The 15463-nt window shown below is 35.5% G+C and overlaps 1 protein-coding gene across 1 annotated transcript; it reads left to right on the plus strand.

The window, feature by feature from the left end:
* The first annotated feature begins 663 nt into the window (after positions 1-663).
* Positions 664-13166, plus strand: LOC121406594 (zinc transporter 2-like). The gene is made up of 8 exons (XM_041597605.1): positions 664-820; positions 7474-7658; positions 9216-9362; positions 10139-10292; positions 10971-11211; positions 11613-11718; positions 12296-12430; positions 12863-13166. Exons 1-8 carry the CDS (start codon positions 798-800, stop codon positions 13018-13020), a joined length of 1149 nt encoding a protein of 382 aa, XP_041453539.1. The 5' UTR covers positions 664-797; the 3' UTR covers positions 13021-13166.
* Positions 13167-15463: the final 2297 nt, after the last annotated feature.

Genomic DNA, 15463 nt, shown 5'->3' on the forward strand with positions numbered 1-15463 from the left:
CCTTTTCCCATCTTTGCACACGTTACTCGGCCTGAGACCTAGATCAAGGCCGGTAAAATAGTGGCAACCCTGATGGGCACACCAATTGCCTCTTGTATACCATAGATCCTACATGTTTATACTGAGCTTTGTACGTGTACAACATGCATAATAACGCACGGATCAGGTCTATTTTTAGAAGGGGCTCATATTGTTCGGCGTCTACTCCAACATGTCCCCCAACAACTGTGGATAACACTGACTGACTGATTTACTTCAAACCTACATCAATACAGTGATCTGTTGTAGGGAACTTCATGATACATGGCCCTCTCTTTTTTTACAAGACGACATCACACTATAAACCATCACAAATATCAACGATAAGACAGTAGGTGTATATCACGAAGGTACATCTGGCAGCGAGAGAGAGAGAGGTGGGGGGGGGGGGCGGGGGCGGGGAAAGGGTGGAGATGGGGGTAGTTATTTTCGAGGATTAAGAAATAGGTTTTTTTCAATTCTCATATCCTACATAGCTTATAAAAAATGTGAAGAGTTCGACTCTAAAATTGTAACTCTGGATACAACGTATTTTACACACGACACTAAGATATAAGCCAATAATTTTTAACAATTAAGATGAAGGCTTCGTGCAAATCTTGCAACTATCAAGGCCCCACCTTATATCTACTCCACTATTCAAGTCATATTCCAGAATAGACAGAAACAAGGAATATTTAGCAATACTATCTTCTTCCACTTATTCTTCTTGGAGTCAAGTTTGCATGTGGGCTCGTTAAACGATATATTTTTCAAATATGGCAGAAACAAATGAAAATGGGTAAGTCCATTCTAAGGATGATTTTTTTTCTTCCTTATTTTTTTGAAATCTTCAAATCTGTTTGTTTTAACAAATTTTTAATGTCCTATCAATGTCGTCAATGAATAAAAGTTGTTAATGCGTGTATGAAAGTAATTTTAGATAATCTATGAAAAGAACAAGCAAGTGCATCATTCAGCACTACATTTGCCCCCTGTAGTTACGCCACTGCTGGAAAATTACAAATAAATCCTGTTTTAAAACAAGGGAATCACCATGGATACTCATTTCTAGAGAAGTATCAATATTGTGTACTGCACTTAGCATTGACATGGACCTACAGGTCCATGGTATTTGGGGATGAGTAATACAGCCAACTTTCATGGGAAAACTGACATGACGTGGAGAATGTTTTCTCGTACGGGACATTTCGACAACATTTTCTTGTCTTATTGCTGATGTGGTTTACGGCACACCATGTGGAGTGTAAACAGTGGATAGAAGAAGAGACGAAGTGGATAGGCGAGAAAGTGGAGATTTGAGAGTAGAGTATTCTTTCACTCCTGAAGACGGACAGTCAACCTGTCCGAAACGTCGAGTCTCTCTACTACTCATCATCTCTACTCGCTGACTCAAGCCAGCATCTCCTCATCAGCTCTACTACTCAAGCTGTTCTCACTCAACATTCCTTCTGGTTTACAGTCCTTTTCAGGACTATTATTCAAGAAAGAATACTCTACTCTCAAATCTCCACTTTCTCGCCTATCCACTTCTTCTCTTCTTCTATCCACTGTTTCTATAACACTACACATGGTGTACCGTAAACCAGCAATTGTACATGCCACCATGCAAACCTTCAAATTTTCTTGTCTCTCGGCTGAATGCTAGAGCAATATTTCTTTTTCAATAACAAAGTCATAGCAGGTATTCATGTGAAAAATCAGCCAACTAAATGTTTGCTTATGGGTTATTTAAAGGACAAGTCCACCCCAACAAAAAGATGATTTGAATAAATAGAGAAAAATCCAACAAGCATAAAATTTCATCAAATCGGATGTAAAATAAGAAAGTTGTGACATTTTAAAGTTTCGCTTAATTTCAGAAAACAGTTATATGTACATCCTGGTTGGTATGCAAATGAGGAAACTAATGACGCCATCCACTCACTATTTCTTTTGTATTTTACTACAAGAAATATTTGAATTTTCTCTTCATTTTCAAGTTAAAAAAATTAATTTCTCCCTAAACATGTGGAATTAGCAATGTTTAACACTATATACGGTTCATTCAAGTTGGTCCTTATTGTCAAATCTGTAAAAAAAATTAATATTGTATAATTCAAACAATAAAAAACAAAAGAAATAGTAAGTGAGGGAAATCATCGACTGTCTCTTTGCATGTCACTCATTTGTGCGTATCACTGTTTTGTATAAAAAATAAGCGAAACTTTAAAATGTCATAACTTTCTTATTTTAAATCCGATTGGGATGAAATTTTCAACATTATGCTAGTTTGATTTTTCTATATTTATTCAAATCAACATTTTTCTGGGGTGGACTTGACCTTTAAAGGTGAAAATGTTGCGTGTCGAACGAGAATCAGAAATGTCACGTGCGACACGGAACATTTCCACCTGTAATTCATCCATTGATGAAATTTTGTTGATTGTCTCTTTTTACATGACTCTCCATGTAACACTTCGATATTATCTCTAAACAAATTGAATTTTCTTTTTTGTGTTGACAGCAGCTTGAAAAATGTTGTGAAATGACTGATTTTTCTTGCATGGAATCGCCTTTTTGTCGTCATATTGGTGCGAAATGAGTGCGTGAAACGTTATACAATCTGGAAGAAAAAAATAGATAAAGCATAATTTTGCTTGACACCTTGGGGCTTGACATATAAGCCTATACAGGGCCGTAGCTTGGGGTGTATGGGGGTGTGACACTACCCCTCCCCTAACATTTATGGCAGTCGGCAAATTCATATACCAGTTGGCAAAATGGAGGATAAGGGAGAAAAGGAAAAAGAGAGAAAGAAAGAAAGAAAGAAAGAAAAAAAGGAAGGAAGGAAAATAAAGAGTCTGATAGAAGTACTACCTTCGAAGGAAGGTTACAGAATGTAGATTTATAGAGTACAAAGACTACCAGTTGGCAAATCCAGGTCCATGTAGGCAGGCTTAGGGCCACACCAGTCAGCAAAATACAAAAGACAAAATAAATGGAGCTATAAAATACAAAGTAAGCCCAAAAAGCTTATGAGTTTGCAAATTATACCATAGTTATTGACAATTTAACCGAAACACTAGTTTTGCAAAATGAGGAAAGAGAAGACTAGATAAAGAATATTGGTTGGGGTGAATTTCTAAAGTTGAAGGTAAATCATTAAAGCCATAGTATAGTTGGCAAATTATGTAGTAGGCCCATTATATTCGCAAAACAAGTATACACTTTGAAAAAATATATACAGTGCGTCCCACAAAAAACGAAACCGATATTTATTGATGATTTATCATAACTTAATCACAAATACAATAGACAAATGGCCTACCATTGTAAAGCTTAGAATCTTCTCTTTCATCTGAAATTACCTAAATTATTTCTCATTCACGCATGAGTGAGTAAAAACAATTTGAAGAGGAGATACCAAAAAGTTATAAAACTTATCTGCCCTGGTTCATGTGAATAGTACTGTAATGTTGTTTGACTGTGATCCTGAAAGTTGAAACAGGTTTTCAATTCAATTCTTTGTTCCATTTCCATTCAAAACATAATACAAAATAATATAAAGTAATATAAATCAAATACAATTTTACAGACGAGCATTCTTACAGTATAATAAACAGTATAATATTGAGCATAAATGGAAATGAGGGGGGGGGGTCCACTAAAAAGCAAAGCTTGTAAAGTGTGGATCCCCCTTGAAAATAAAGGGGCGGTGGTACTGGGGGGCAGGGGGGCACTTGCTCCCCCAAATTCCTCATAGGAAAAAAAATGCCTTTTTCTAAATGGAAAGTGCATTGTTTTCAAAATGAAATGTGAACTTTTTAAGAATGAAATAAATCAATAATATAGGATTTGTATAGCGCACGTATCCACCTTGCTCAAGGTGCTCCTATATTACCCCGGCTAAGCTAGTCTACCGATTCTGGTGTGCACAGCTTTTTGAGGAATTACTTCCTGCCGGTACCCATTTACCTCACCTGGGTCGAATCGAATGCAGCACAGTGTGGATAAATTTCTTGCTGAAGGAAAACACGCTATGGCTAGGATTCGAGCCCACGACTCTTTGTTTGAAAAGCGAGACTCAGAACCACTAGACCACGACGTGGGTCGTGTTCTACCCTTTTTGAAGTAAAACATATTATTCTAGATTCGCACTCGCATCAATTATTGTTTAGTAAGGTACTCATTTTGTTCTTGGTTGCAAACAAGTGCTTAGAATGTCCAGTTTTCAGGTTGGAATATCACAAATTTTCAGCTCACGCTTCGCGCTCGCATTATTCGATTGGTGAGATATGTATCCTATAATCAGTCACTAAATGCAGTCCTTATCAGGTCCCTTTTCTGGTCAGCAAGTACACAACTTTTCGTGACAACAAAAATCGAAAATTACCTCCTAAAGGCTATTATGTTCAATTTAATTACTACAAAACACACGACTACTTGTCTTCACGCAGATGATGATCTCATGGTGAAAATATCTGTATGCACCAAAATGCCAATTTTGACATATAAGTGTCTATATTGGGCAGAGGTCCCCCCCCCCCCACCCAAAGGGAAAACGAAAAGACATGTATTCTCACCGCCCCCGTGAGTTTGAGCATTGTCAACAATTGATCGAGCAACCAACCTCAGGAATGGAAGCGGATCAAACTTCAATGTAAAGTTTGTGTATTGAAATCTAGTACATTGTGCAGAGAAAGCCTAGAGACGAAATGAAGAATAAATTATGCCCTATCAAGCTAAGGCAGTTGAGCACAGACCTTCAAACCAGAAACATCTACCTCTTCATCTGTTCTTGTGCTGTGTTGGAAGAAACCGCGTTAGAGATAATAAACTATAAAATACAGCTCCTACAATACCTTAATTCACTCCGAAACTGAGAGAGTTGTGATTTTATAGCCATAATTTTCCGTAAATGATCTATCTCAACACGGTTATGGAATAATATTAGTCTCATTGAAGGTATTAGCAAAAATAAAAAGATGTAATAAACTTTAAAAAATGAGAACACGTCGTTAAAAAAATCAACAGAAATATTTTACATGAATTTAAACGTTCATAGTGCAACTGTGGGTGCCTGCATGAAGATATCATAAAAAACGGTATTTAGGGCGAAATTAAAGGACCAGTCCATTGGCGCAAAATCAAATCAAAAGTTTGAGTCGTTCATCAGAATGAATCTTTCTCTAATTTGGATCTCTAAAAACATTCAAGGGAATTGGATACAAAATAAATGAAAATCAACCATGAGTGTAGAGAGTTGAAAAATAAAATCGTTCGAATATGAACTTCCAACCATTGATTTTTTTTAATGACACTGGACTGGCAAACCAGTGACCTACTAAGTCCATGGGAAAACATAATACTGCTGGTATCTATCAGATCAAAGTCTTACAAAGGTGTGTTGGTCAGGTCAATAACTTCGATTAATGAATTCAGTCAGATTTATTCTATTTAAATTCAAAAGCATCGTCACGGTGTTGAGCACTTATTGCCCAGGTCGCTAGAGGGGCCTCATATCATACTGTGATATGCGATATACAAGATCTGCGTATTTTGATTATTACAATTATCATTATTACTTTTTGGTTTTATTTTTTTAATACCAAAATAAGCCATTTGATATCAATTGATCTCACATCGGTGCTGCTGACTACACAAAGGATTACAGTATGATGATATCTTTATTAACAAACAAACCTAAATACATTTAGCTCGTCTCACGATTGTGCAGTTGAAATTTCGATAGAAATTGCAAATAATTGGATGAGGCGTTTCGAATTATGAATTGCATCTGACCAACAAACGTAGAGGGCGGCAACACACGGTTTCTCCTAGTTTCTACTTTCGTTAGACATGATAGAGATACGTCATAGAGATATTCCAAGTCTCAAAATTAGCTTCAAATTCTTCTACATTTTATTCTGAAATCGGTTCGCAGACATAGGTGGCAGAAGCGGGGGGAGAGGGGAAGGGGAGACGTGTCCCCCTTCCTAAATTTGAGGTGGGGGGACGGTCCCCTCCTATTTTTTTTTTATTGATAACCTTTTATTTTTATTTTTTTTTGTATTTCTTTTTTGCTTGTCAATTTTGTTTCCTGCATCCCTCCCTAAATTCAAGTGGACCCCCCCTAAAATGTTTGTGCCCCCCTAAAATTTAGGTTCATGAGCTTTTTTTTTTTTTTGCTTGTCAAAAAATTTTGGTGATCCACTCCTATAATTTAGGTTCATAACTTTTTTTTTTGGGGGGGGGGGCTTATCCGAAAAAGGTGGATATGTGCGCAATATAAATATCCTATATTATCATTATTATTATTATTATTATCCAATTTTTTTACCTGTGTCCATCCCAAAATTTCAGGTGGACCACCCCCTAATTTTTTTGACTTCCGCCGCCAATGGTCGCTGACCAATCGTAAGGTGTGCGGTCTCCTCTACCTGACACATAAATATACAAAATTAATAGTCGACTCGTTTAACGAACGTTTTAATTGCCTAAGGAATGTTGTGTGAGGAGTTAAAAAGTCCGCATTCAAAACTAGGTTGCATATTTGTTTTGCAGACGTTGTGATTTAGAAGTCAAAACATTAGTAAGATTTTCTCCGGGATTTTCCCCATAATACCCAAACCATAATCAATATGCGGTAATATAAGCCCGGGGGGGGGGCACTCAGTATATAATGCATAGTGGGTATGTGCCGCGGAGGGGACCCCCATTTTCACACTCAAATTTCCGTTCCAAGGCATAGCATTTTTGCCTTGTTGAGAAAAAGAACAAAGAAAGCCGCTCCAAGGCATAGCATTTTCTTCTTATCGAGAAAAAAGAAGAGAGAATCCGCTCCAAAGCTTCGCATATTTTTCGTTACGCCGCTCCGATCGCATTGAATGAGCCGCAATTTTGGTGAAAAGCGGCCGCAGAGCTCCCCCGGCGGAGGCCGCGCTAGCTGCATCATGCACAATGACCGTTCCATAGGGATGCATACGCACTCACACGCTGGCGATCGGTTCCAAGGATCCCCGTTTTCACAAACATTTGTCGTTCCGAAGCCCGTTCCGAGGACCCTCCTTTTTACAATAAGCCCGCTCCAAGGCCCCCGTTTTTTGTCTCGCCCGCGGCACACACCCACCACTTTTTTGGTCGAGTGCCCCCCCCCGGGAATATAAGACCATTGTTAAGAATGACCAAAACCTTTCTGGGTAGATAGTATTTGAATTGTAGAAATCCAATGGCCTCGTAAATTTCATTGCATGATTAATTAATGTGTATGTGTTGCTTGATATTCCCACTGTGTTCAATAAACATGTATTTTTAAAAAGTTCCAAGGGCGGATCCAGAGGCTGCCCTTTGAAAAGGTGAAGGAAATTATAATATAAGGAGCCCCCCCCCCCACGATGAAAACAGATTCATCACGATCCACATATTTAATGATGAATTATGTTACATCTGCAGGGATATATTGATGTCTAGCTTGTCAGTTGATGGACATCAGAGAAGTTATGGAGCCTTGAAATCAGATGATACAAATAAGGAGAGTCCAATCAATCCTCAGAGACAGGTCATACTCGAAGGAGCTAAATTACGTCTCATTTTCGCTCTCTCGCTTTGTACGCTCATAGTGATAGCAGAAATCGTAGGTAAGGACTATATTTAACTGAATTCAATACCAAGCAAATCAGCAATGCAATGTGCAATATGCCGAGGTTAAAATTTTATGGCCATTTAGCATGTAGCCAGAGTGATCCGAAATATTTCTATCTGAAAGTCCTTCATTCCCTTCATTCGAAGAGAGTTGGGGTGTGGTCGCTTGAAGATTGAAGGAGCTCACTTTACATGCTCACACCATAAAGAGTGAGTCTGAGTATTTGAATATAAGTCAAATTTTGGGCGAAATTGAGTTAAATATGGGAAATTGTTCTTTATACAATGTCTCATCTTGTGTATAAACGATAAATCCGAAATCGTCTCAGCAATGTAAGGGAGAAAAATCTGGTATGAGCCCAAGTTTAGGAGTTTTTTCTTACATTTAAATTCATATCATAGCGCCCTCTCTCATTACTTCTACTACTAGTACTTGCTACAGAAGTCTACCATGTATATGAAAGTAAGAATGACCCAAGTCCACCAAACAAAAGGCCCCGCCCACAAGTAACGTGAACATTAATGTTCATAAAAAATGTACACACACTTAAAATGTTGGGTAATGTATGCATTGGTAAAAATATATATGTATATTCTGGGCAATTATTGTCCAATAATTAAGCAAATTTATTACCCAGTTATCAGTTTTTATTACCCAATTTGGACAAATTCTAACCAATAGTTGTGTGGACAGTATGTTTAAAAGTGATGGTTAAAAATTTGGTCTTTCTTGCCCAACCTTTTTAAGAGTGTACTTAGAGGGGAAGTTCACCCTGAAGAAAACTTTGTTGTAAAAATAGCAGAAAAAATAGTAAAAAATATTGGTGAAGGTTTGAGGAAAATCCGCTAAGGGGTAAGAAAGTTATTAGAGTTCAAAATTTAGGATTTGTGACGTCATAAACGAGCAGCTGCCCCATGTGTTATGTAATATAAAATGTATGAATAACAAATTTTGTATGGTTCCTGATAACTTAATTTTGTTTTCTTTTCATGATCGGGTGTGAAATAATTTGTCTATTGACATACAAAAGTTACAGTGAAAACCATTTTCAATTTTCTGAGAAAATGACATTTCATTGATTTTTTACCATTCGCTATGTAGGAATGCTGCTCGCATATGACGTCACAAATCAAATAATTGAAATTCTAATAACTTTTTAATTATTTGATGAATTTTTCTCAAACCTTCGGCAATATTTTTTATTATTTTTTCTGCTATTTTTACAATAAACTTTTTGTCAGGGTGAACTTCCCCTTTAAATTTGTTTTATGATGTTCTCTGACGTCATTTTGGCCAAATATACTTTAATTTGCCCAAATTCAAAAATTATCATTTTTTTATTTTCTCAAAATGACCTCTTATGGACTTGGGCCTTTTTTTATATTCAATTAATGATTGACAATTATACTTAATTATTAACAATTGTATTTGCTTATGTAGTGCTACCACTCTATGTAGTACATAGTAGCTGTTGGATGTCCATTGAAAATGTGGGTGTTCTTTCTTTCTTTCTTTCCTTTCTTTCTTTCTTTCTCTCTCACTCTCTCTCCAGGAAGTATTTTATCTGGAAGTTTAGCTATTTTGGCTGATGCAGGTCATCTTCTCACCGATATAGTCACTTACATCATTAGTCTAACTTCTATCTGGCTTGCACAGAAACCCCCATCTAAAACCTACACATATGGCTTGTTACGTGCTGGTCAGTAATAACAGATATTTCATGATTATTCATCCATTTCAAGTAGATATATTTTGATAAAAGAAAATCTGCTGAACAGAAAAAGAGTTATTGTTTCCCAAGATGAACGATCAAGGTCCGCCAACCGTAATGTTGCAGTGTGTATTGGATAATTTGTAGACTTGAGGTAAATGTATGCTGATGCAGGCCTGTGTAGGAATCAATAGCCTAATGTTCTCTCTCTATAGTCGTCTGTTTTCGAAATCAATTGAATTGATTTACCCGCTTTTTTAACCATCGTTACTAAGATTTAATTGCCTTTTTGTCTTCTTGGATTAAAACAAATACTGTATTTAAATCAGCCATACCCGTTACCATTTGAGCAAAAATAAGCTATTAGCAAAATGTTACTCTCATCATTCGAATTCATAAAGGCTATATATCTATGCAATAATAGTGAAATAGCATGAAATAGCATGAAATAGCAAACTCAGCGTTTGTAAAATGTCAGGCAGCATGTTCTCAGAAATGGATATGTTTGTTTATACTTGCTACATGATTGTAATTTTCACTGTATTTCTTTCAAGGTTAACTGAAATATCCTTTATTTTATATTTCACCGTAAATTTGGGCCTACCTTAATGTAATGGACTTAATGTAATGGAAGGAGCAGTGATATTTTTCACGGGTTCCCCGTAAAAATACAATGAAAATCGTATATGATTATGCATTCTGATTTATAGGTGAAGAGGAACTCATTAATCTATATTTGACATAAATTCTTGTTTATTTTGTAGAGGTTGTTGGAGCTCTATTTTCAATCATCCTGTCAATCTGTCTTGCTATAGTCCTCTCATATTTTGCAACCATGAGGATTGTCAATCGCGACTTCGACATCGATGGCGAGGTTATGCTCATTATCAGCGTTGTCAACTTCATGGGGAATATCATGTAAGAAAACTGGTTTTTACCCAATGTTATAATATGATATTTGATTTCGTATCATGCATGCCAACGGGTTTTAGGTAAACAAAATTAATAAACAGATTGAATTAAAAATAAAACAGCAAAATATTTTTTGAAATCAAGAAACAAGATATTAAAAAAGGGACGAATGGGGCTTTGAGGGGTGTTGCAAGAATATTTGCAATCAATTGCAAATTGCTGCTGCTAATCTACAAGTGATAGATCAATTATAACTAGACCAATTGATTTTTACCAATTAGAAGCAGACTAGCAATCAAGAGTGGATTTGCAATTAATTGTCAGACTTGTGACTGATTTTTTACCTAAATTTTACTTCCAATTGATTGCAACTTTCTTGCAATGCCATATTTGCTTTAAAGTTTGTTTGAAAGGAGATAGCTTGGTCAAGGCTTGGTGTCAGGAAGTCGATTCAGCAGGCTCCCCCAACATCAATTATATATTTTTATTTCCTCGATAACCGCAAAACTATATACGGCAAAAATTACAAATGTATAATCATATAGTCATAACATTTGGTGAGTTGGCGACGAGCATGATTGCTGTAAATACCTGATATTGTGTTTTCTGATTATATTTTGTCAGCTCTTTTGAAAAAAAAATATCGTTGATTAACACTACCAGTGTATCTGTTCATCATCATAGCCAGATATTTCAACTCCAATTCGGGTTTTGCTGTTGTACTAATCAATGTGGCGGTGATGATGAGAGCTTGCTCCCCGGTGGTCATGGGCACAGTCATGGTTCACTACTCGGTGGTTCAGATGATAAAAGTGATGGTGATATTACCAATCATATGAATGTACGAGCTGCATGTCTGCATATAATTGGAGACTCAATCTTTGGTTTTGGGCTTTTTGTCGGGGCTTTAATCATCTTCTTCAAGGCAAGTACTATTTGAAAATCACTTCTTATTATAATAGTTTTTATAACTGTAGTAGTGTTGGGAAAGCATCGCATTGAAATCTTATACTTGAATTAAATCTGGTGAAAATATTTCTTCATTATTTTTCATTTTCATTTATTTATTCATCGATGGTGAAGACAATCATCTATTTATACTTCCTAGACAATCATGAATGATTTGAGAGCCAAATGAGCTGAAGTATGATATCTATACAGTTAGTGATTTATGTAACAATTGGCTATCCATACTCAAACCACAACTTTAAACCTGAGTTTAAGTTAAACCTGAATACGGGTCATTAAGCTAAACCTGCAATTTGTTTCTCTGTATAGAGAGGGGTAGTGTTGTTGTTATAATTATCTCTCATTTTCTTTATATAGCCGGAGTATAAAATCATTGACCCGATCCTGACGATTATCTTTGGTATACTCGTACTTCTAACTCTCTTCAATCTTTTCAGGGAAAGCATCCACATTCTCATGGCAGGTATATACAGCAAAGTTATTAGCGTGTCAGCCGGGGGGGGGGGAGGGGGTAGACGCCTTCATGAATTTCAGTATTGTTTAATGATTATACTGAATGTACAAATCTAGAAAAGGTGTGAGCTCGAAAACCCATCCGATTGTCCACGTTTCATAATATTCAATTCAAATTAATTTCGTGAAGATTTAACACAAATCAAACAGATTGAGTCATAATTAAGATATTTTCAAAGTTTTGGCAACATTAGAATGATTGGGAAGGGTATTTCAAAATTCATACCTGACTCACAAATTGGACTTCATATTATTTTGAATTGTCTCAGAATGTTTTCGCAGTGCACTTTGAATAGACAATAAATAATAATTCCGGCCGGATTGCGGCTCATCTGAGTGACTAAACTTTTAAACTATTTCCAGTTTTCAGGAGCAATAGTTTTCTAACATTTTGGTTAAAGGGATAAGAGGAAAGCAAACATAGACCATCAGTGTATACTGCTCAAATAACATTCACTTGATTATGGCTGTTGTGTTAAGCCATTTCATTTTAAGTATGTTTTTTTTTATAATATTCCAATTATTAGGTAAACCTGGAAGCTTAGATTACGATGAGGTTAAACGAAGATTGATTGAAATAAACGGAGTTGAGGGTGTACACTCGCTTAGAATATGGTCTCTGACTTCAGATGTTCATCTGATTTGTGCTCATCTTGTTTTATGTGAGTATGTAATAATAGGTTTAGACACATATTACTTTTAATCTTTATCATTGTTTCTGTTTAACTTTAGTACGACTATTTTGAATGGCATGAATGGTCTTAAAGTATCAAATCATATATTTTTATATAAAATATACGTCTCCACAGCACTAGGCCTACAGCTTCATTATTCTTATTTTATCTATTAAATTATCTTATCCTGTCCCAAGAAAATGTCTAACATTCCTGCGAACTGCATGGGCCGCGGAAAAGGGGCAGATGGCAGATCCAAATCACAATGAATGTGGTAATTTTTAAATTTGTGTCCATATTTACTGGGGAAAAATTGGCGATGATCTGAAGCCCCCCCCCCCCCCGTTGTAGCCCCGGCCCCTGGCCTGAATGAAGAATACTTCTAACATTTTTGTTTTGTTCTGTTTATCGTATATCCAGCACGGTTCTATGACGGGCGACCAGTAGATGTTCTAGTTGTACTACAAGAAGCTCGTCAAATTCTTGAGACTCACTTCCGAGTGGTTCACTCCACTATTCAAATAGAAACAGGTGTAGAAGAAGGCGTGCAGTTTATGTGTGCTAAAACTACTGGATGAAAACGACAATCAGCAAATGTAAAATATCCACGATTTATTCAGTAAATGGAGAATAAATGTAAAGTAGATTTATAATCAAGCAAAATTTTGAACACATACAGGATTATTATTATCATTATTATTATTGTTATTATTATCATTATTATTATTATTGATATCATTATTATTATTAGTAGTAGTAGTAGTAGTATCATTATTATTATTGTCATTATTATTGATATTATCATTATTATTAGTAGTAGTAGTATCATTATTATTATTATTGTTATCATTAGTAGTAGTAGTAGTCGTAGTAGTAGTAATAGTAGTAGTAGTAGTAGTAGTAGTAATAGTAGTAGTAGTATTAGTAGTAGTATAGTAGTATCATTATTATTATTATTATTATTAATAATAATATTAGTAGTAGTAGTAGTAGAATAGTAGTAGTAGTAGTAGTAGTAGTAGTAGTAGTAGTAGTAGTAGTAGTAGTAGTAGTAGTAGTAGTAGTAGTAGAATAGTAGGAGGATGATGATGCTGCGTCAGGCAAGCTCCGGTTTTTGGCAGCCTCCTTCATTCCCAACCTGTTTGATGATAATTTTTTGTACACAGAAAATTGCCTTACGATTTCTTGTTTTAATTTGTATATCAAAATGTAACAAACAAATTAGGAATGTTGGAAATTGAAATATACGAAATGAAATGAAAAATGAAATTCGAAAAAGGATGATCTGCAATAAGAAATTGTTCTTTCAGCAAGGCGCGAATACATCCGATGGGCATTGTGCTGCTTCAACGTTTACCCCATCTAGTACGGCTGTAGAACTTTTTGAGGTCCAAATCGGCAATCAAAATTAATTTTGTACTTTAGCCAAAACTATGCATTCGATAATCAAAATACACTCTAAATTCCAAGGACGTAGAATAAATCCATATCAGCTGTGACTATAAAGATTTAAACATAAAGCTAATAGATTTGAATTTGATTTTTTTTTAATCTAAAATTTAATCCAAAGTTAATCCAATGTTTGGCCTGTCACTATTCACAGGCTCACAGCCGATCTGGATTCATCTTAAATCATTCAAATTTAGAGATTTGCCTGGTCTGACGGTTGAATAATTCATTTTTTACAACATGTAAAAATGAATTATTCAACCTTCAGTCTAAAATGGATAAACATGAATAATATGCGATGAATTTATTATGTCTTTTTAAAGAACTTGATTATGTTGTGATACCAAGAATTACCAATGACTATCTGGTTGTACTTTGCAAATTTTGATATCCTGCCCCCCCCCCTCCCCCACGTAGGAATGTTTTTATTTATATGTATCTTTACTGTGAATCACGCTTTTGACAATTTTACTATGTATTATATTGCATTTCGTTAACAGATTTTCACATTAATCTTGTCCAATCTTAGTTTATCTAGCCTATAGATATAGATTGATGGTTAAATTGATTACATCAATACATCATGTCTCATAGATCGATGTTATACAGTGCGTATCAAAAAAAGTTTACACTTTGAAAAAAATCCTGTAAAATTATAAATTTGTAATATCCTGAAGATTTTTCCACATTTTAACATTGTTACAGATCCATTTAAGCAAATGACGATATAACTATCGAAAAAAAAATATTTCCGCTTGAGTGAGCACCACTTACTTTTGAAAAGTTAGTGAAAGATTATTTGCGCAGAACTTTGAAATAGCTATGCGAATAAAAGTAAACCTTTATCATGAAGAACACGTAGAATTAAGCAAGTAAAATTGATTTGAAGATATCTTTGACCTCTTTTAACTTGTTTCCTTGCCCAATACACTTCGAAGAAAACATTGCGCCCCGCCCCACTCCCCCACACACCAAGGCCATCAAGACGATATTTTATTTACACTGAGCTGTGATTTACATAAAATGAATTAGGCTTGATTTTGATTTTGTTAATCATTGTCAAGCTTAGGAAAAGTGTGGAGAAATAAGTATCAAATGAACAATTAAATGTCAACCCACTTTAAATAACAAAAAGTTAGTGAAAAGGTGCTGGAGATGTCTGATGTAAACTTTGGTTTAGATTCAGTTATGTCCTCAGATCCAGCTAGCACAAAAAGGGTAAAAGTTGTGCTTATTAAGTGTTGAAATGTCAATTTGGATGGCAAATTTGTTTAAAAATGCTTGGATGTATCTGTCTTATCTTAATTAACTAAAAGTGCTAGGGAAATGTAGGAAAAATGTGTCGCAGGGTAAGTTTGATTTCGCCCTTTCCCCTTGACACTGCGTGAAAACGAACATTTCTGCGCAAACAATTTCTGCGAGCTTTACAAAAATGGACAGTGCTCACTCAAGTGTAACATTCTGTCAAAACTTTTACTTTCATTGGATAGATGAGACCCAAACCCAAGATTATATGTGAAATAATTACCCACATGTTGTATATTTTTTAATTCCCAGAGCTTTTTCAAAGTG

Source organism: Lytechinus variegatus, chromosome 1 (assembly GCF_018143015.1).
Source record: "Lytechinus variegatus isolate NC3 chromosome 1, Lvar_3.0, whole genome shotgun sequence".
Classification (NCBI taxonomy): Eukaryota; Metazoa; Echinodermata; class Echinoidea; order Temnopleuroida; family Toxopneustidae; genus Lytechinus; species Lytechinus variegatus.